At 44.0% G+C, this 22,826-nt stretch overlaps 1 protein-coding gene across 6 annotated transcripts in view; it reads right to left on the bottom strand.

Annotated features, from left to right (window-relative positions):
* Positions 1–21,361, bottom strand: part of HIPK3 (homeodomain interacting protein kinase 3) — a 67,046-nt gene extending 45,685 nt beyond the window's left edge. For 4 of the 6 annotated variants that reach the window (XM_058421190.1, XM_040068047.2, XM_040068048.2 and 1 more), the window contains exons 1-2: positions 6,663–6,680; positions 5,102–6,197 (exon numbers count right to left, since the gene is read on the bottom strand). In XM_058421190.1, the coding sequence (XP_058277173.1) occupies positions 5,102–6,197; positions 6,663–6,678 (1,112 nt within the window). In that variant the 5' untranslated portion in view covers positions 6,679–6,680. Of the gene's footprint in view, positions 1–5,101; positions 6,198–6,662; positions 6,681–20,629; positions 20,768–21,249 lie in introns of those variants that run through there. The other 2 variants (XM_040068052.1, XM_040068050.1) reach the window with 2 other exon arrangements.
* Between the last annotated feature and the right edge of the window lie 1,465 nt (positions 21,362–22,826).

Here is a 22,826-nt window from a genome sequence, read left to right as displayed (position 1 = left end):
GCTCAACTACTTTATTCTTGTTCCAAAACCCTTTAAAACAGAAAAGCCCATATCAGGCCAAATCGCTCTTTGAGCTGCAGCAGAACTGAGCGGGGAAGTGAAAACGGTATCATGACCACAGAACACAGTTATTATCACTTTTCTTCCGTCCTCTCTGATCTTCATGGGAGAGGAGGGTAAGAGAAGGAGAGGGGGAAAAGCCTGCTCTCATCCACCAGGAACACATCCAACAGCAATTTTTCCATCTCTCTGAGCTCCGTTGCAACACTATTGACATTTGGCATTTTGTCTGGAATGAGTCTGTTGATCAGCAACTACTCTTAGCTGGAAGGCTGGAGGGAGAATATCACTGTCCAGTTCTGGAATGGGGTGACTGCACTGAGTGCATCTACTCACACCTCTTGCTTTTCCTTATGAGTGCACTGCTGAATGCCCAGGATCGCATTTTACTGCAGTCACCAGTGGAACAGGAAAACGTTTCTGAGCTACGAGCATCTCTTATTAACCAGACACCTTCCATTCTGCCACATCACTGCAGCTGCCCAACAGCCTATGGGGTCCAGCTGGTGCCCAGTTTAATCTGGAGATCAGTTATATTGCTTCCCACTCGCTTGGTTTTCCCAATGAATTTGGCTACGCTAAGCAACAGTTGGCCTGCAGACCCCTGGATGCCAAAAGGAAACATCTCTTGGACAGGAAACCGAGTGCTTATCCTCAAAACACATTTTCAGTCAAGCTTCCAGCTGCACTCTACCAGCAATATAATCTGACACAGCACAAAGATGATGATGTTTTCTTTGGAGACGGGAGGTGAAATAACCATGGAGGCAGCTACACAGGCTGATGATGAGCCACTGTCCAACTCCCTTTGGGGGCTGTGCTGCAGGAGCCTGCAATGAAGTTACACACTCACTCCTACGCCTGCAATGAACTGTCAGATCCACAATATTAGAGGGATTTTATGAACGATGAGTTTGGTAAGGTTTACTCAAGACTCATTTTCAAAATCCCCTTAGGAAGACAACCCAAATTAAATCGATACAAAGGTGATTCGCCTTGAAAAAAAGTTAAGCAGTAATTCCCTGAAGAGGTACCTCTGAGTGCAATGCACTGAGAAGGCCACTGCTTCCCACGGCAAGAGAAGGGAAGGTAACCTGGCTCCCTGAAGCAGATGGGCAGCATCACCTTGATCATTTCACTCCCCTTGCAGACAAGACATTTTGAAGCCTCTCTTCTCATATGTGCTTTCCCAAACGCATCTCACCTCAGGAAAGAGGCAAAACAAGGGAAAATGACTTCCAGAGAGAAACACCATGCCCTGGGAGAACTTTCTGCTTCACCAGATGAGCAGAAGAGACCAGGTTTAGAAACAGATGCTTTGATTCTCCTCCTCCACAGCCTGCACTGCTTTCCATTTGGGATGCAACACTCCCCTTTTCATGATTTGGGGCACAGTTGACCAAAAGGCCAGCAACACACTTCTCATGCCATTTCCAGAAATGACAAAAGCTTGATCACCTACGCTGTACGTAAGGGTATTTTCTTTTGAAAATGTACACACTGCTCAGTTATTTACCTCCTTAGATCACTCATAAAAGGTCAGCAGTCTTAATGTGTGAGGCCAGAAGCAGAAAAGGGCTTCAAATACCAGCTCTCTCTAGTCCACAGCTATTAAAATCCAGACCAGCATAAAAACAGCATGAAAGCACAGACGCTGCCTTTCAGGGAAAGAGCATTGAGAATAACATCTGATCTTTAAAACAAATAAAAAAATCATCTGTGGCTTCAGAGAGCATATCATAGCTAGTATTTATTCATACCCATACTCAACAATTTCTAGCAATACAACAGGAGCTTCCAAAAGGTAACAAAATGTCAAAATCTATTTTTCATACGTCTTTTAAGCATTTTCTTATTTTTTCTTTGCTTGACAAAGCTGAAACAGGAAAACATCATGTCATTATCACTTCATACAGTCTGTCTCCATTTTTCTGCTTGCTTATACCCTTTCAAAATTCCATTAGTCTCACTTGTTTAGGACCTCTCCTCATACAAAAGCACCTTAACATCTCCAATAGTCATCATTAGGTCACCTCTCCTTCTGCTACAGGCTAAGCTAAGTCAGCCTATTTCCATTCACCTGGCTACATAATGTTCCTCTCCTTAAGTCCTAATCCTCTTATTACTCATTTTTCCAACTCATTAGTCACTTCCTCTTACAGATGCGAAATAGTGACACTAGAATTCAAAGTAAACACCCTAACACTGGACTTTGGGGCATTCTTCATTCTCATGATCATTAGATCACTATGGTCCCGGGAACAAAAAACAGAAATAACGATCAGACTGGAGGGGAAAAAAAAAAAAACAAAAACACAACAACCCAAAAGACCCAAAACAAAATATAACAAAAATCACCCTAAACCCACCCCCCCACCCAAAACTACCGCCACCAAACAACCTTTTCTCTTTATTCAGTTTCGTAAAACTTGTTTCAACATGTCATAGTAAAACAGGTCAAACCTGTACTATCACTCCCAGGCTCTTCTAATAATAAAAAAAAGCACTTAAGTACAGTTATATTTTATATATAACTGCTCCTTATTTGAATGATAAAAAGCACAATCTCTCTTAAAATAAATGCCATCTCAATACAAGATATTCTCTGAAGGCCCTTCTCATTGTTCTGTAAGACTTTTTGCTTCAAGTTTCCCCAGCATGATCTATTTTAAAACCTTTTGAATCAAATCCCTATTTACTGATATTATTTACACTAGTCCGGTGCTTCCAATGGAACAAATAGAAATTTGGAGGAACCGCCAGGCTACACAAAGTTAGTTTGAATTACACAACTGCTAGAGAGCTACGCATCCATGATGAAATCCAGCATGCTGAAAACCTGTTCAGAAGTAAAAACTTCTGTTGAAAATAATTTTGAAGTATAGTTGTTTGGATTTTTTTTTTCAAAATTATCTCAATCAATATTTATATATTAAAAATATATTCAAGTAGATGGACCCTAACCATTTGTTTTCTTTTTATGTCCTTTTGATTTTCAAACATTACAGACTTAGATGCTACTTTATAGAAGAATTTTAAAACTATAGCTATAAAGAATATGACCTAGTGAAGCCTGAGTATTTACGAAGCACCTCAGCATAACTTACTAACTAGGAAATTTTAGGTGCACGTGCCGTAATGAGTCCATATCACTCAACGCCGTTGAGGCAAGACAAGTAATGCACCCACAAATCTTATTCTTGGGGCGTGATATTTTTGAATAAAGATCCACAGGGAACCTCACTTACTCACATTTGAGTGCAATATAAGCGTCCAAAATGCCAAGGAGCCGCACACTGACCCTGCCCAATCCCATAGGCATGCCAGAATTCTATCTGAGAGGTGCAAAGCAACATCAAGCCAAGTAAAACAGAGCTATAGCTAATACATTTTTATGTAGGCAACTAAAAAAGAACAAGGTCTTGTCTACTGAGCCATCTAAAACAGCAAAAAAACCCGCTGAAAGTAGTTAGTTGAGGCTAAAGTACGACAACAGGACCACCCAGCGCGGCTGCCCACAGCCTCCCCTCTGTCAGCTCTTGGGGACAGAGAAGGGAAAAACAGCAATAGCTCACAATAATCTGTAATTGCTTCGACAAATAAAAAAGCCAAAATAGTTAGGGAAACATTCTCAGAGCATGCATCTCGAGTATCTGCTGGATTGTGATTCTGTACAGACCAGCTGAAGGTTAAGACTTTTGCACTTGTCTAGAGCCTCTCAGAATTCCTGCCATCTTTGCAAGTCTGGCCTGATTTGCCCCCAAAACCACAGTATCTTAAGTAGTGTACAGCTTTTACACCAAAATGAACCCCCAAGTAATTTAATTTTTTATTCCCTGTTGTATCTATTTTTGCATAATGTGGACATGCATCAATCCATAACGTTTCCCAATTTAGTTTTCCGCTGATGAACTTCAGTGTAGTTTTTAAATAATCTGCCGCAGTTTGCAATTAAGTAATAGAGAAGGCAGGTGATGAATTAGAATATTTTATGTGAGCACTGTACATGAAGCATTCTTGTTTACAAGCTACAGTCAAAAAATAGATTCCTCTGGCATGAACTCCAATCACTAATTTCATCAAGCCTAAAATTGCACTGCACAATTTTTCATTTCCAGCATGAACAGCTGTAAAATATTTAAAATTTTCTCCAAAGTACTCATTGTCCTAGTTTACTAGCTTCTTACTGAATCGGCAGACAGGCAATACACAGCACCTACTAATGCCAGTGATGCAAAGCAGAACTCAAAAAGATTTTCAGTTAAGACAAGTTTAGCTTATAAGGAAAACAAAAGAACAAAATATTGATAATTTTTAAATGTCAGGGAGATTGTGCAACTATTCAAAGAAAACTTAAAAAAAATAACCAAACTAAATTATCAAAAACCTACATCCATTTTCAGGCAAAAGCAGAATGCTACCACATAATAAAATCACTTTAAATGCCCTTCTGGTATCACCCCAAATATTTAAGCACCCTATCACTCCCTAACTCCAGAAGTTAACTTAACTCCACAGCTGCTGAAGGCACTCACTCAGAATGAAGTTTCTAAGAACTAGGGAAAATATTTACAAGTGCTGGAGAAAAACAGAGCCATTTACATAATCTTTGGCAACAGGATATAGAAACATGGCACTTCCAGTACACTGTCCAGCTGCTTACATAAAAACATCAATCATGTTAGGAAGGCTGGAAATACATCCTAAACAAACAAGCAAAAGATAATTTTTTTCTTTTCCTTTTGGACAGTCTCAGAAGTCTCAAAATAACAGTAAGTGATGACTTCAGAGAGCAACACAAAACATACTTCCAGGGAAAAGACAACACTATAAAAGCATTCAAAGCAAGCATTCATATTCAAAAAATGGCAACCAATTACATATTTTTCACATTCCTAGGTGGTTTTATCTTTTCCAAATTATTCTTACTAGCTACCTGGAGGAGTAATTACTTAACATTAATTATTTAATGTTCTTAACTTAAGAAACGCCAAAACCTTGTTCCATAACAGGCCAAAACACCAAAGTGAAGGACACCTACCTGTAATACCGAGATTGTAAATAAGTTGAACAAATAGTCTTTGATACATGGCTGGCAGACCCAAAGTCTATGACTTTGACCCGGTAAGGCTGCCGAATGGGATCCACCAACATAATGTTCTCTGGTTTGAGGTCAGCATGGATTAAACCCAGACTTTTTAGTTTTTTCAGTGCAGTGGCCACCTGTTGCAGAATAGGCCTTATTACTTTCAGTTGCAGAGGGCTGAATTTGTTTTGCTTCAGGAAGTCGTACAAATTCTGTTCCAACATCTCGAAAACCAGACAAGTATGGTTACGATGCTGAAAGCATTCATAGGCTCTCACAAAGTTAAATTCATCGGCATTTTCAGTGCTTAGTCTCGCTAAGATGCTCACTTCTATTTGCCCTTGGCGCACGTACGAAGGATGATTCTTCAAGATTTTGATTGCCACAATCTCATTTGTCCCCCTTTTCCAGCACTTGACCACTTGTCCAAAGGTCCCTCGTCCCAGGAAATCGAGAACCTCGTAGGTGTTCTTCACCGAGCACAACACCTCGTGCTGCACCAGCTGGTAATCCCCATCCCCGCCGGTACCGCTCTGCTTGGAAGCCGCGGCCGTGGTCACCACCGTCACCGGGTTGCCCACGCTGGTCTGCAGCATCGCAGGCAGCATGGACAGCTCATCGACGATCTGCATCGTGCTGCTCTGGTTATCCAGCTCCTCGCTCTTACGCTTCAATCCACATCGCTGGGCTCCTTCCAGGATATCCGACCGGCTTCCCCGCGTCCCAGCCCCAGGGGCCTCCAGTTGAGGTTGCGGCGCCCACGCTGCCAACGCTTTTGTAGCACCTGCGGTATTTTTTAAAGCAACGGCATTTGACTGCAACCAAAAGCTCTGTCCTCGAGGTCTATCAAATGGGTTTTTAGTCTGAAAGAAAGTACTAACCCTGTGGGGAGAAATTCCAAAGTTTTTACCATTCACATAGATTTGCGGGTAGGTTCTTTCGTGGTACACACAACTGCTTGGTTCTAGTTTGAGTTTCTTCACACTACAAAAGGCACTTGACTGGGTTTGATAAACATATGGTGGATAGACCAAGACTTGTGAGGCCATACCTACAGGGGGGAGAGAAAAAGAAAAAACAAGTGAAAATTGTGCACGTTCCCAAGCTTTCCAGCAGCTGCTACTTCTAAAAGAAAAATCAGGACGCAATGAGCTGTTCTAAAGTTCTTTTCTATTTCGTTTCTTAGACCAGAACAAGGCCCTCACACTTTACCAGTGCCCACAGGAAGACTTTGGCAGCAGCAGCAGGTTGCTGCAGTTAAGTGCTTTAGCTGGTTGCACAGGACTGAGACAGGCTGCAGCAGAGCACTACATATCATTTTTCAAGCAGGGGTCCTACCGTTGTGCTATTAAACTCAACTTTCATTTAAAACCTCCCGCCATTTCTACACACAAAAGTAGCACAGCATTCAGTAACGCAACTGAAAAACCAATTCAAACGTTTAGCAACGATGACATAACTCAGAAGTTCTTAACTGGGAGTCAGTGCTACCTGTTACACAAGGTATCCAACCTACTCATTGTAAACACCATCAGGCCCCCGAGAACAGACAAATGTCACACCTGCCACAGAGCAGAGAATTTCACTGGGATGAAAATGAAAGTGATCAAGCCATGTGATGGGGCCCAAAATAACTTAGGGGGCATGGGTATGTACACATAAACAACGACAAGGTTCCAGTAACTTACGATGTACAGTAACCTAATCCATTCACGAAAGGCAGGTGCTCTCCCTGAGTTCTATCCCACCCCGTTGCAGAACTTGGTGTATCACTGACAGTCATGGGGGTAAAGGCACTGAGTTCACTTTCCAGGTGTCCTTTATACACTGACCCAGTGTCCCCCTCCAGACCTGCCAAACACCAGCCTAAAACTTGTCTGTCATGTAGTTAAGCTAAATACTAAGAAAAAGGCTCTGGATGGTCCCCAGTGTAACTACAAGGTTTCAGGGAAGTTATGGTTTATATTAGTCTGATCAGCTCCCAGAGACAAATTCAATACCAATAATACCTTAATTAGATCACTTAATCATCCCAAGCACATGAAAATTCTGGTAATAAGTATTTAAATTGCAGATGAGTCACATAAAACTTGAGCTAGACATTGCAGAGACTCTGATCAAATGAAAACTAACCAAAAGCACAGCATAATTATTCTAAAGCTGTGATTTGATTTATGCAAATGAACATTTAGATATCTTAAGAGCAATTAAAATAATCATACCAACACCTCAGTTTAGAATCCTCTAATGGGTTTTGTCCCTGCTGCAGAAGAAAACTTCAAAGCCCTCTCCTTCCCAAAGCTGTTTTCTCAGGGGCAGACAATGTAGAAAGCTGGAGACAGCCAGAAAACAGAGAGCAGCTGGGCTCTCCCTCCACCAAACATGATGGGACTGCCACTGGCCTGCTGCTCCACACCAAGGACTTAACACTAACTATTAACTTCAAAACACGGGAAAAAATTCCCCAAGCCCTTGACTTGTCTCCTAAATAATGTGCCCCATTACAAGCATGCATAAGGGTTATTATTAACTATGAGATCTTACTGCCTTTTCTATCATAATTTAAATAAATCACTTACCCTGATCATACTATTTAGATATCCAAAAAACAGCCCTCACTCACTGCCCCAGAGAACACATACATCCAAGCCTCTCTGGAGCTTCCAGTGGCACCTGCATAGTTCAGGCCAAGCCAAAGCTTCTATCAGCACCTTACCATTCCTCCAGTTCTGGGATGACTCAAACACCACACCTGCCAAAGACACTAAAATATCAAAATAACGTTTGGGGCTTTTCTCCTTAAAACCTTTTCAAGGTTCTCACCAAAAAAAAATACTCTGCTTGCTTTTTCATCGCAATCCCCTTACGTTCTGACACACATGTGCATGAAACAAGTAAAATAGTCAAACTCAAAAAACATTTACACTTCAACAGCAAAGAAACTTCTCAAGGACACACACTAGTGTGCTATCTCAGTTGGCTGACAGGGGAGTTCAGATGACCAGAATCACTTTCTGACTCACAGACAAATCGAAATGCCTGGCAGGCCCAGAGGCACAGCAACGCCATGAAGCCCCTGGACAGAAACAGGTCTCACTTCCAAACAGGAGGGAGTGGGGACACCTGGCCCACAGGTGAGAAGCTGGCCCAGCTGCAGCAGCCCCAGCAGGTCCATTTGCCCTGGATCTGCCGTGACCTAACAGCAAAAATCCTGCTCCATTTAACTTCTGGAGAAGGTATTTCTCTGTGTAAGCATGTCACCAAAGTTGAGGGCACTAGATGATGATGATAAACTGCTTTGAAAAAGCTACACCGAAATAAAGGATGTTTTCAGAAGCCAGGACAACAGTCCAATATGAAGGAGAACCAGAGGGACCAGAGTCCCACTCAAATCCTCATCTCAGCCTGTGAGGACCACCGGCATTTAAAAAGTGTAAATTTTCTACAGCTCGTGCTGTTCAAACCAGTCCAAAAGGTCTGGAGGAACACAAGCCAAGCTTTCTCTTCAATATTAATTTCAGTTGGATCAGAAAAACTAGACCATCATCTTTTGGGGTTAGTGTGTTTCTTACAGGCCTAACTCCACAACCCTGAACTCCGACCACAGTAACGGCTCTGTTCACAGATAAGAAGTGTTTACTGAGCTATTACGAGAACATTTTCAGTAACGCAAAAAAAAAAAACGAAAATTGAGCACTAAATGGAAGAGATAACACACCCTGGAAGAACAACCTTTGATACAATCATGACAGACTGAACTAACAAAATAAAGTTTTACTCCACACAAAAAATGGACTTGTACCATCATCTTATTTTTTACCTTACCATAAACACTTCTTCATTAGTCCCATCATTTTGCTTGTCTTTTTCTAAATATACACTTCTAGATGCCAATGTCATTTAGAGAAGCTACAGTATCTTCACATAACCAGTGAATAAGGTGTTCCTGTGAAACAGGCACACAAGACCCTGCAGCATCCTACACCTGAGACTGCTTGAAGACCTCTGTCACACACTGACAGAGTTGAGAAGGCATTTCAGACAGAAAGCACACTCTACCCAACATATATGCAATGAAATCCATCAGAACAGCATGGAACTATCCAACACAACCAGTTGTTGGAGGCCTTTGCTTTGAGAAGCTAAGTTGATAAACAGAACTGATTTCCCCCCACAACTCAGATGAAAACAAACCCCGACAGACAGCAGAGCTGCACAACAAACCTTGAAGAGAAAGGGAGAATACCACAACACCCTCTACTATAACAGCAGTGCTGTGTTATAAGGGGTTTTTGTTCGTTTGGGGTTGTGGGGTTTTTTTGTGGTTGGGGATGGTTTGGGGTTTTTTTGGTTCTGTTTTTCTTACTGGGTTGATTTGTTTGCGGGGTTTGGAAGCTTATTTTTTTAAAACTATTTTGAGGTGTCTGGAATACAATACAATCCTATGCATAGCTATAACTGAAAGAATAAAGTTATTGGGTGGCAGGTTTTTTGTTGCCCTTTTTTTAAAAAAACTGGGACTCCCAGCAAAAGAAAATAATACACAGCACATTTTCACCTAGCAGAGAGTGGATCTTTCTTACCCCCTCATCACAAAACATCTCACTGAGTTCATACATCTTTCTGCATACTTCTTAATGAGACTGTTCCTGCTTCCTCATACAAACTGAAGCTGGTCAGACTACACCTACATGAACAAGCCCAGCAGCAGAATAATAAAGGGATGTGTAGAGCCAAACAACCAGTATTGAAGGAAAGAAAATCTCCTGCGCTCATTTCAGGGAAGTTATTTGAGCCTGAACACACATAAGCAGCTGGGGCACACCTTCCAGTTAAATTTAATTTAAAATAAAAACCAAATGTATGCACTACAAGACCCCATCTAGGACACAAACCAAAGCAGAGTAAGCAAAATCATCAGAAGGACTGAAAAGTGCAATTTCCAGATGACAGTGCCACAGGCAGCCTTGGGCTACTCGAGTAACTTCCCACTTGACTTTGAGTTTTAGTGTCATAGTCGTTTCCATTCCCCCACACATATTTTTAAAGCCCTCTTGTCCTTCCCCAAGTGCAAGGAGAGTGTAAGAACTTCACTCCAGCACAGTGACTACTCCTGGGCAGTGGTACACACAAGCTGAATTCGGTTCTGGAGTTCTCCAGTTGGAGGTTGCTGCATCCTACCTCACTGCTAGTGAATACTGCAGGGAATGTGCAAAAGAAAGGCTGTCCCAAAACACTGTTAACCACCCCTAGATAGGCTTCCTTCAAAGGAATGAGTCTTCTTGGTTTGAAGCAGAGAGAACTGGGAAAACTTGGCTTATTAAACATGAAACTATACAAAACATGTGACTTCTGACCGGAGTTAAGACTATGAATTCTGGGCTTCTGAAAAAAAAAGTATGAACAAAGTAACGAAGCAAACATATTTCTACTAAGCAAATTCATTGTTTACTCCTTTAAATAAGTTAACAAATGTATTTTCACAATTTTCAGTGAACAGGAGGCACTTCAGTTTGTCCCCCCAGCCAAGCCTCTCTACAGAAACTGAGCAGCGAACCACACAGATGTGTCTCAGCAAAATGAGGCACCTCTGGTTAACATCTGGCTAATGTTCACCTAAGTGTAACAACCCTCTTTCCGTCTCAAGATTACGTCTCCAGCCTCCTCAGGCAGCTCTAGACAAACTCAGGAACATGACTGATTTGGCAGACTGTGACAACCGGGAGCAGCACAGGCTGTTCCTGGCCTGACCACCATTAATAATTAACTATACAGTGACATTTCCACATGACTGAGTGAGGGGGATGTGTGGCAAAGTAACTGGTTAATAAGGCCACTGCAGGGGAGCTCAGGAGAAATTGCCACACCGCTCCCTTAATTTGTCTGCAAAATACCCAGCTCCTTCCACCTGCCCCGAGCAGTGCAATCACCATGCTGGTCCTGGTGTAGTAAATTCCCTGCAGGCAAAGCCCAGCCCGTGGCAGCCACCTAATAACAGAGTTAAACTGTAACCCAAGAAAACTTGTTTTCCAACTTCTTTCAGGCCTCCATGGGCAAAAAACCAGTTCCAAAACTCACATCCATCTTGCAGCGCAGCTGGGCATCGAGGGAGGCTTTCTAAACACTCAGTAACTTCCAGAAAATGCACTATTTGAGCAGCGGCACTGACGAAATGTTTTGTTTACGTTACGCATCACTTTGGAAACAGCGTAAGGATACCAACTGTCATTTTTTCCAGGTAAAACAATAGTTCTTTTTATATTAGGTGCCACCCAACTTCTCAAGTTATTTCGTAAATACAAAGCTGAATTAGTTGCCGTCTCTTTCCACACAGATCTAAGTTTATAACCAGTAGTAGCAGCACCTCTATGTTATTGTTTATTTTGGATACGTAGCTGAACAAGCTGTACTGATGCAAGTACTTTCATACCCCATGACCTGTTCACCCTGAGGAATTCCCTCACTCCAGCTGTACAATTAATAACAAAGCACTGGCAATTGAGGTTTCATGCAATTTATAAAGGAAAACACATCCACAGAGAGGGTGAAGTGTCCAGAAATACAAGCCCAGAGAGTCTCACCCTCTGGCCACCTCAAAAGCAGCTCTATGAGCAGATCTGTGACCCACAGGAGGGAGAGAGCAAAGGAGAAAGCACCGAGGTGTTTCAGGTAGCTTACGCCATATAAATCATTTCCTCACACAATGACAGAGGCAGTTCTGGACACAAACTGCACAGGCACACACACACATTCCCCCGCAGAGAACCAGCAGATCAGAGGCAGCTGATGAGACCTCACCAAAGAAACCAACACCCAGTTCTGGGGCAGCAACCAGAGGTGCAGCTCAATGACAAAAGAAATCTTTACTATTCCTGATTAAACACGTATTTCAGAGCTCAGGAATTTTGGCCCATCATACACCAAGGGCACTCAGCTGAGCCAGCGTAGCCTTTGCCCAACATGAAACCTCAGTTTGGCACAGGTGGAGGCTGAAAGGCCAAAGGTTGGTTCCAAGCTAGAGAGAGTTTTAGTGTGAAGCAAACGATACAATGATCCAATTCTGCCCTTGTAGAACTTAGTTACTAACAACTGAAAAAATTGTTACAGGGTTGGCTTAACTCTGTGCAACAGCGGAGATATTTTTAATCAGACACCACCAATGTTGCGCTGATAGCAGAAACTCAAAATATCAGTTGGTTTAAGTGTGATACAAACCAGCCTCAATTGCACCATTGTCTCGATACTTGGAAACAGAACTGACGCCATACGCTGCGCACAAACATATTTTACATAAAATATCTGAACTGCTATGACTCAACGCTGCCATAGCGCCAGTAGCAGTACTCAAGAACACAATTGCTTTATTCATATTTTCCACAAATATCAAAAGCTAAATCTTGTGATACCAATATGACTGCAATCATAAAAAGATAAATGAGAAAATACCCGAAGCATTTCTTTCTCCTCTGGGCAAGCTGCTGCTGTGCAGCTGAAAAGCAAGCACAAGCAGTGCAGTACTGGCCACCAGCCCCCACTGAGAACATGCCCTCCAAATCAGAATGTGCCACCATCAACATAAACAGCACATTTCAACCAGCCAGGGCTTCGCCAGCCTAATCTCTCCTTTTAGAAGACTAATTCTTTTTGAACCTGCAAACAGTAGGCACACTCAGATAAAAGTCCCTAATAAAAGTTTAGGAGAGCCCACACCTTCTGCACGACAGCAGTGCTGAAGGATCTATTCGAAATACTGCTACTGTCACCCCTCAATGCAGCAGGAGGGACTTAGGCAAGCAGAGAGGCAAGACACTTTTTCCATCACCCTAAGTATTTCCCAAAGATTTTGCCACCTTCCCTAAAGCAGAAATCAAATTCGATAGAGAGGATTAGCTCAAACTGCCTGTTGGTATATCACGTGTTCAAATGCCACTGTATTTAAAAAAAGAAAATTCCTTCTTAGTCCTTTCTTATTTACAGTCATTTTATTTTTATGGAATTGCTTAATTTCGCATTTTTCAGAATGCTGGGCTTTTGTCAGAACTAGAAATGGACCAACTCAGCTAAGCAATTTATTTTGAAGTTTCATTTTAGAACAGCTCTAGACACTACCAAATGCAGCTCCTGTAAGAATATACATCTAGATGTTTGTTGCCACTTCACCTTCACAGTGTCTGGCAGCACATCTGCATGCACATTAAGGGGCCCTACTTACATAGAGTTCATCAAGTTCTCTCAACTACTCAGTGAGGAGGAAACTCATCCAAAACTATCTTTCTCCCTCTCACTAAGAAAGATTTGCACCCGACCAAAACCAAACCAACAAGCATCAAAAAAACAAAAACAAAACAAAACAAACAAACAAAAAAAACCCAACAACAAAACAAAGGAAAAAAACCACCACCACAAAATTCCTGTTCTCTCCACAGGACCTGCATATTAAGTCTGCAGCAGCACACACACACACACAAAACCTGTCGAGCTCATTGAGTCTGACATGCAATGCAAAAATTTGCAAATCAGGCTCTCCTGTACCAAGGAGGTGACTAAAACTGTTTCCTACACATTGAGAACTACCTGGTAGAAAGTAATTGGAGTTAAAACTTTGCCCAAACACATGGAAAAAATCAGTCTCTCTTCCAAGAAGACCAACAAGAATGTCATTATCAAGTGGTTACTGAGTTGTCAGGACAGCACACCTACAGCATATTCAACTTCCTCTGCAACAAAAACGTCAGAGTAAATAACAACTTAAGCTTTTATTTGTTTTAAAACTGATTTAACTGTAAAATAATTAAGGCATCTAATCCAACATACTTATTTTGATTGATCTTTTTCTGATGCAGTTTTCAGGTCAGTTGCCCCAGCTACATCCAGTAACAACTTTCAAACATACAGACTGAGGTAAAAACACACAGACACAGAGTAAGCACATGTTTGGAAGGCATTTTTATACACACACAGACAGGGAAAAAAACCCCTCTGTGAAGTCCCAGCCTTTTTCCCTTAATAAAACTCATTATTTAAAAGTGGTTTGAATATTCTGCTCTTATACAGCAGGTGTTTTTCTTTTCTTGTAAGCAACATCATCTTGAAAAAAGCACTGGTTGCTTGCCAGAAGTAGCTGTATAAACTGGATGGGGCATACATAGAACAGTGAAAGAAAAAAAAGAGGGAAAAGGTGTTTATCACTTCTTTCAGCTTTCTAAGGATGTGGAGGAAGCAGAATTTCCTACAGGTAAATATCAGTGCATTAGAAATCCATTCTCTCCCACAGAAGGATCAGCCTTCTGCCTCCTAATGAATCAATAACTGTAATAACGCATACAATAATGTTTCCCACCAGGACAAGAATTTTCTCCTCCTCCCCTATGCAAAGAAATTTATTGATTTAACTACACAGAAGGCATGTGAAAAGAAAGGCAAGATTATATGCAGCATATGACCCACTACCTCAGGGCCATAACAATACTGATTAATGCACATAATGTGCATTTTTTTTCTCTGCTGTATTCCCTTCAATGTTTAATAATCTTTCCACTTGTAGCATAAATAAACTTTTAACAGCCACTCTTGTTTTAATCTTCAAAAGAAAGTTTGGACACCTCCACAAACAGAGTTTTAAAAACACATTTAGTCTCAAACAGCATTTGTCACAAAGAGCTCCCAAAGTATTTCTTGGGAAACCTTCCCACCCTGTCCTCTTGCTGGGTCCAGAGGTGACAGAGCCCAAAGGAAGAAGCCAGCCCAAGCATCATTACAAAAGCCATAAAGTTATTAAAATCACTCTTTAGTATCTCGTGAAAGCAATCCACTCCTATTAGGCTGAATGCCAACTAATTTTGTGAATCACAAAATAAGTTGGTATTAAAAGGAAAGAGGAGACAAAACTTTTTTTCCTCTTCTTAGGAACAATTCTGGTTCCTTCTGAAGGGCTTCACAAGATCTCAAAGACCAAAATTCCCATATTTAACAGATTCAAATGCTGAAAAATAAAGTTTATCGGAGTACCTCTCCTACCCACATACAATCCCTATAAATCTTAAAAAAGAAGCTGTGGAAAAAACTTCTCAACTGGAACACACGGACTGTAGACAAGCAACCAAGTCCAATAGCTAAAAACAAAACAAAACAAAACAAAAAAAAAAAAAGGAAGAATTCAAAGGAAAAGGGTAAGAAGTATCAGATGATGAAAATTTCTAGGAAAAACACAAGATAATGATGCACATCAACAGCTTCAGTCAAAAAGACAGAAAGGCATCTTAGAAGAAACAACTAAAAATCCTCCTGGAAATTGTGTAAGTTCCACCAATTGTGCCAACAGAGCAGAAACATGCACCATAGGAAAGAGAGGGAAAAATTATTATGTTTTACTTAACTTTTACCAAATTCCACTAGTTTAACATAGCATTTTTTTTTTTAAATTCTGACAAAAGACCAAAACAAAGCAGTAAGCAATGTTGAGACTGTGGAAATACAAGAGAAGAAATGTTTATTCTAGCTACATATGAGAAAGTAAATTACTTTTGCAAAATCAAGTGAATAAAGCTTTAGAAAAAACCCCATGTTTTAAAATACTTTTATGGAAACCTGATACTAGTGGTTATCTGTGTCTGCCAAAGGGAGCTTAGATCACAAGTAAGAAAAACTTCTTTTCCCCCCTTATAAAATTCCTAATGATTATGGGTATTGAAGTAGTTTTCTCTCTGCCTTTTTGCCTTTATAGGTGAGCTTTCTCACGCAGCCCTTGAGCCTGCAGTGGGTCCCCTCTGCAGGCAGGCACTTGTTCCAGTCTATTCCAGCAGGAACAGGGAGAGGTTTGGATGTCAGCTGACACCCAGAGACCCCAGGGAGCAGGCTTGGAGGGATCTGGGCACGCTAATAAAAGCGGCAAACATCTTTGCAATGAGGACACTCCAGCCCCACACAAGGCACAGCTGCACCAGTTATTGCAATGCCAGCTGAAGTTGCTCTCCTGGCACTTTTTGCTGCCCAGGGACCAGTTTTGCCATCTCACTTCACCACTGCAAGATGAGGTCAGCATAAGGCGAGGAGATCCATCTCACAGTTCACAGCCAAGAGCCAAGCAAAACTAAAGTAAAACTCTGAAAATAACCCAAAGCAGGTTTTCTCAGGTAGTGGTGGCTGTTTGCCCCAAGGCAAGGTAACAACCAAGCCAAACTTCGTGATAAAAATCTTGCCTCACCCAGAAATTTAAGTTCCTTGGAAGTTTAGTGTCCTGGTCACACAAAGAACAGCTGCAGGACGGTGGAGCGCGGTGACCCAGAGCAGCTCAGCAGAACAGAGAAGAGCACAAGACACTCAGACCAGTGGATTATGAAATCCAACAGGCCTGAAAAAGTGGCCATGGGCATCTCCAAAACCTCCTCTTTTAAGGGAGTTTATGGGATTCAGCACAGGTATCAGGACCTGAGCTTTCTTGCCCAGAAGTTTTCCAGCACTTATGCTAAATGGGTGGTTACTACAGCACCATATGTATCCATCCAGTGACGTTCATGCAAATAAAAGCAGACCTTCATTTGGCAATAACCGACTTTTTACATTAAAAAGGTTATTTGTACTTAATTTGTAACAGGTTTTAAAAAGCCCTGAAAAGTTTCTAGAATGTTACATTATTTCAGCAAGAATGGAAAGCAGGAGTTTAGGATTACTGATTTTAAAGATAGCTTCTTAGATGGGAGTGCTCCTCCTAACATGTAAAAAGAGTTCTCTGTACATAAGAATCCAATTACTTTTTTAATATTGGGAGTTGTGTAGCTTTGATCATCCTAAAAGATAGGAAAATATTTCTTATATCTGTTTTGTCTTTGGATGTTTGACTGCATCTTATTTTATTGCTCTGTTTTGGAACTCGAGCTTAGCATTTTCCTGTTATACCAAATACTGCAGAGCATAAGAGAGCTGGATAAAGGGAAAAAAGGGATTATATTCCTTACTTACAAAAAGGAATAATTTCCTAATCTTTTTCTAAAAACATTACATAAAAAAAAGACTGCACAAAAAGTTTACATAATGCTGGAACTAATACATATGTAAAGTTAATAATATTGGGAGAGATATTTTGAAATTACACTGACTCCAAGCCTCAGGATAAGGAAAACATCCCCCTCCCCCCCCCCCCAAAAAAAAAACCAACAAAAAAACCCACCACCAGAACTGAACTACTTGAGTTGACTTGCTTAAAACCCAGTTCAGTTATTTGGTTCTTTCTCCTTTTCCAAACCCAGCTGCTTTACAAGAGATTAACTCCCTTTTGTCAGAAAGTTACCCACTCTGAATGAAAATGGAATATTAAGATGCTATATGGAAAAAATGTGATATACCATGAAAAAAATACTACAAAACTTTACAAAGATTATTCCCAAGCTGTATCTAAAACCAAGACTCACACCAGCTCCTGCCACCTTTTTTAACATTAATTATATTGAAATAAAGCAACTGAAGAACTGGGGGAAAGAACCTAGCCTGTAGGAAACACTACACTATCAAATAAAGTCACCAACTAAAATCCGCTTTCACAATTACATGGTGTTCCCCTGCTCACCTGTCACACAAAGCTCAGGAACTCTGAAGAAAAACAAAGCTACAATTTCTCTAAAATTCTGTAAAGGAGGTAGAGGCTCTAAATTAAAACAGTCTAAAGTCTCTAAAGAGGGGTGGGGGAAGCCAAGACCAGGTAACAGGATTTTCCAGACTTTATCCTGCATTATAGGTTATTTCAGGTTAAATAGAGGGTGTTCACTGCCTGTAGAAGTCAGAAAAGGTAAGCCATTACTAACCTATATCATAGCATCAGTTATTTTAGGTTGCTTTAAATAGAGTTACGTGGTCATTTCAGGTGCACTGCACACACAGCAGTCGTCTGGAACATGCTCAGTGCTCATCCTCGCTCCTTTCCCCATGTTTGGTGTTATGCTTAGCCCAGCCAAGGTTTTGAAATACAGTTTCATATACCTAAAGTCCCACCCTACAGCTACCCAAAATAATGAGCTTTTCTTCCAAGGTCTGTTCAAAGTAATACATTATCTTCCACTCCACCTCTGACTGTCAGCAAAGGGATCTCAAGAAATAGAATATTTCAGCGACCTAGGAACTTGGAAAGCACAAACCGATACAAACAAGCTCTTTTGAAGTCTGAAGGGTGGATACTATTTCCCAAAATTCAGCAGCAAATTCGTGACAGAGGAATGTTGGTAGCACCAATATGCTGCTTCCACACTTCTCCCCTCGACCAAGGATCACCAGCTGATTATCAGGCCTGCTCTAGCCAACTCGTACTTCTGTCAGTCAGAGCAGTTTAATTCAGCTGTAATGCTTCCGCAGATCAGATGAAATCATTTTATATGTTCAGAAAAGCCAAGGCTGATCTAATAAAAAAAATATAAGCAGACCTCTCTGTCCTCTGCTTTATTCCCCAAAGTTCCGTACAGAAAGCAACACTGCCTGCAGGGACTATCCTGCATGTGCACACACAACACCCCACACTGCAACAGCAAAATTTAGCTCCACTAAAAGCAGTTTCTCCTTCTGTATTTAACATTCCTCCAAAATACACGTTCGGCCTCTAATGACAATGCTGTTCCCGTTACCAACGCTGCTCTTCTCCCCCCACAAACAAGAAAGCCAACTACAAAATTCCCGTTTCAAAACACACCGCTTTGTCAAAAGGGCCTTTGTTGCCATGATCAGCACACTGGCAAAAGGGAAAATACAAGAAAGAGAACCTATAGAGGTAAAAAGAAAACTATTCTAAAAACAGGAAACGTGCAATCCCTCGACGCAGTACAAAGAGGAGTATATACACCTAAACACACAAGCTTGGAAAAACACAGCCGGACATTCCTACACCTTTGTATTGGGGTTTTCACAGGCACAGTTAATTAAGCACAGTTAATTCTGTTCCACCCAAGGGCTGGTGAGCTAACCGGCCCTCTGCCTCAGATTTTTGGAAGAATCGCCTCCGAAACAGCATTTGTTCGGAACCAGCTGCTACAAACCGGGGGACACAAGGAGAAAAGCAGCACATGCAGATTCTAGTATTTCTATCAGTTAGTTCTGAAAGATGAGTTGCAAGCTCAGTCTTCCTCCCCACACCCAGTCTTTGTCTCTGCTATGTTGTTATGCAGGAGCCGGTCTCATTTCCCTGTTTCTGTAGGTAGTTGTTTGAAAGAGAGGAGGGAGGAAGCACGCAAACACAAAAAAAAACCCGAAACAAAGAAAAATCACAAGTGCCGCGGAGACCCCAGGACAGGGGCAGCTTCCCGAGCAATTTTTCAATGAAACTTTATTCCAGCTCCTGGAATCCGTCCAATTACAAACCGTCCCCAAGCCCGGAGAGCCACACACCACCACCACCGGAATTAGAACACCCAGGCAAATCTACCTACAAAAATAATACATATATATATTGAAGAGCATAAGCGGTGCCACACCCTGAGCGAGCAGCTACAAGAGAAGCCCCCAGGAAGAAGCGGAGGGAGTGAAAAGTCCAAGCCCCGCTCTGCAGGGCTGCAAAGTGCCCCTGAGTGCGCGCTACCATAAAAGGTCCGCGGCAGCGCAGATAAAGCCGTCACCACCGCTCCGGCGGCATCAGTTTCCCCCCGGTAAGTCCGCGTTAACACTTTGCTCTATTTATCTGCCATCTCACCATGCCGCTCCGTAATACAGTATTGACCTATTTTCCAGGTGCTTAATTAATCTCTCTGCTAGCTGCCACGCTTGTTAGACAGTTACGGTGTGTATTTTAAACTTCGTTTATAGAAAGCTCTGGCAAATTAACTCTGTTAAGGAATTATGTCAGAAAGTAAGTACTCGCAGTCCATCCGAGCTTTTCTACTTGGTGTGGCATCAATCAGAGCCTAAACTTTTTGCAAACGATGTCATGGGAGGTAATACTGGGTAGAAAATAAGTAATCACAGAAACACGCATTGTTATCAACAACTGCAGCTTTACCTAATGCAATCGTCTCTCAGAGTAACGTATTCTCCCACAATTTAATGACGCTAAAATAACCGAAATAAACAAGGCGATACGCAAGCAGGAAGATGCAAAATACACAAGCAGGAGGATGCAAAAACATCAGAGCGCCACAAAATTTCTGGCAAGTCAAGCTCTGGAGTCCTATAAACTAAGTTAACAAAAAAGGAAACAATCGCACTTTTTGACATTTTAAGCCAGACGCAACAGTTAGTAAAAAAGTATAGCCTCAAAAGAAAGATCTTTATTACATATGTGTAAGCACCTAGCACTGACAACTGAAGGCTTGATTTAAATATAAATATTTTTTACGAACTCACCACTATTTCCTACAGCGTCAAACACATGTAAACGCACCTGCCAGCTTTACAATTGATACCACGACGAATCCAGAACAAACCCCGCACAAACCCTGCCGCAACCATTACGGTAAAGCCTCCGGCAAACAAACCCTTCTGTTTTAACAGAGCTCGTTCTTGGGAACTGACCAAATTTTAAAGCGTCCACTTCCTTTCCAGTTGCTGTTAGTGATACCGGCCCTGGGCACCATTTGCCTCCCCGGCTTCCCCCCCAGCGCGGGTCTCTCCTCGGGGCTCAGGGGGCGAGGGTCGCGTCCCGCCGGGACTGCCAGGAGCCACCGCGGCGGCGGCCGAGCAGCACCCGGAGCGGGAGGAGCCGCGGCCGCGCCCGGGCGCCACCCCGGGACCCCCCTGCGCTCCATACAAGGCGCAGGAGGAGGCGGCGCGCCCGGAGGGGAGCGGGGCAGAGCCGCCGCCGCCGGGAACGGGCGAGGGGCGGCCACGCCTCCCCCGCCGGGCGGCGGCGGCCTCGCCCGGCACCCGGGGCGGCTCGGGGCGGGCGCCCGGCCGCGCCGCGGAACGGGAAACTTCGGGGACGCGGCGGGGCGGGCGCCGTCGGGAACAGCGGGAAGGCGAAGCGGCGCTGCCCGATCCCCGCCACCGCGCTCGGCCGGGCCGGCGGCGCTGCCCCGGGCAGGGGGGTCGGCTCTGCCCCGGAGCCCCCCGCGGGCGGGGCGCGAACGCCGCCGGCGGGGGCAGCGCCGCTCTCCGCCCGCCGGAGCCGGCCCCGCTCGCCGCCGGCCGCTCACCTTCACGGGTCGGGCCGCGCTGGCGTCCGCGCTGGAGCTGCCGCCGCCGCCCTGGGCATGTCCGGGAGCGCTCCGGGAAGCGCCGCTCCGGCCGGGCTCAGCCGCTCAGCCCCGCCGCCGCCGCTGCTGCTGCCGCCGCCGCCTCGGCCGCTGCCATCTTGTCCTGGCGGCCGCGAGGGAAGAGCCCCAGCTCAGCCCGCTCGACAGACCGGGCCTCCGCCTCATCTTCCCGGGGAGGGACCCAACCCGCCCCCGGCCGCCGCCTCCTCCGCCTCCGCCTCCTCCCGCCTCCGCCCTGCCCGCGGCGGCCTAGCGGCGCCCGCCGCCGCCCATCTCCCCGGAGCGGCGGGCCGCGGCCCCGCCGAGCGCTGCGGAGGGGGCGCCGGCCGAGCCCCGCTCCGGCGCGCCCCGGCCCCCCGCCCAGCCCGCGGGGCGCAGCCTGCGGGGCGCTCCCGCCGCCCGCCCGCTCCGCCCGGGCCGCCGGCAGCGCCCCCGCCCGGCCCCGCCGGCAGCGCTCGCAGCGCGCCGCCCGCCCGGCCCCGCTCCGCGGCTCGCTCGCTTCTCCTGCCCTCCCGCACCGACACCCCGAGGCAGCTGTGTGGCCATCACCGGCCCTGGCAGCAGCGCGGCGGCGGAACCTTCTCAGTGCCAGCTGACGGTCCCCCATCGAGAAGTCCCGGGAGGACAACTTGAGATACTCCTGCCGCGAACTCTCCTCTCTGCCCGCCCCGGTCTGTAGCTACCTGAAGGAAGGCAACTTCGTGTTTTGTGGGGGCTCTCCGACGGGCACGTGTAAAACACCCAATAATCCTCCGGTGCTGGCCATCCCAATCACCGGACCCCACACGGTGAGCTCTTCCTCCCACCTCGTCAGCTGCCAACTCCCATGACACTCATTCACAGGTACATACCGTACCTAACGATGAGCAAACTGGAGCCAGGGGAAAGGCCTGACTCTCATAGACCTGGAGCTTAGAAGATGACAAGGTGAGAATGAACATGTGAACTCCCAGTTCGTTTAAATGAGTGCTCTGGCCTTACAAGACTAAGAGACTTCCCCAGCTAGCCTTGAAAATAACTGTGAAGCACCAACCTTCCAGATCTGGTCTGACATCCTTCCCTGACGAGCAGTCCTTGCCATGCTAGCCCAAGCCCATCAGACACACCACTACCTAGAGAGGTAACAGGACGGAACAAATGTATTGACCAGTTTGCATCCTGCATTACAGCTCAGCATTTTGCCTTGCTCAACTCTTCACGAAATAACAGGATACACCCCCAGTAACAACATATCCCTAATATTATACATCACTTAAATATCAGTGGTTGGTTGTAGGACTGGTCAACTTCTGCAAACAGCATTCTTGACCCAAAATAGTGTTCAGCTGATGTGGGGCAAAAAAGGAATTAGTGTTTGCCTATAAAGTATTTAGCCCCAAGATAAATCCTTGGCTACAGCTACAATTGGACATCACATGCTTCTCCACCTCTTGCCAAAAATAACAAAGAATTTCTTTATTTACTTGCACAACTACACGTACTCTGCTATTTTTTTCTAACTACTTGTTCCAGTATTT

The sequence above is a fragment of the Hirundo rustica genome, chromosome 6 (genome assembly GCF_015227805.2).
Source record: "Hirundo rustica isolate bHirRus1 chromosome 6, bHirRus1.pri.v3, whole genome shotgun sequence".
Taxonomy (NCBI): Eukaryota; Metazoa; Chordata; class Aves; order Passeriformes; family Hirundinidae; genus Hirundo; species Hirundo rustica.
Note: the sequence above shows the minus strand (reverse complement) of the source record. Positions and strands in the feature narration are given on the sequence as shown.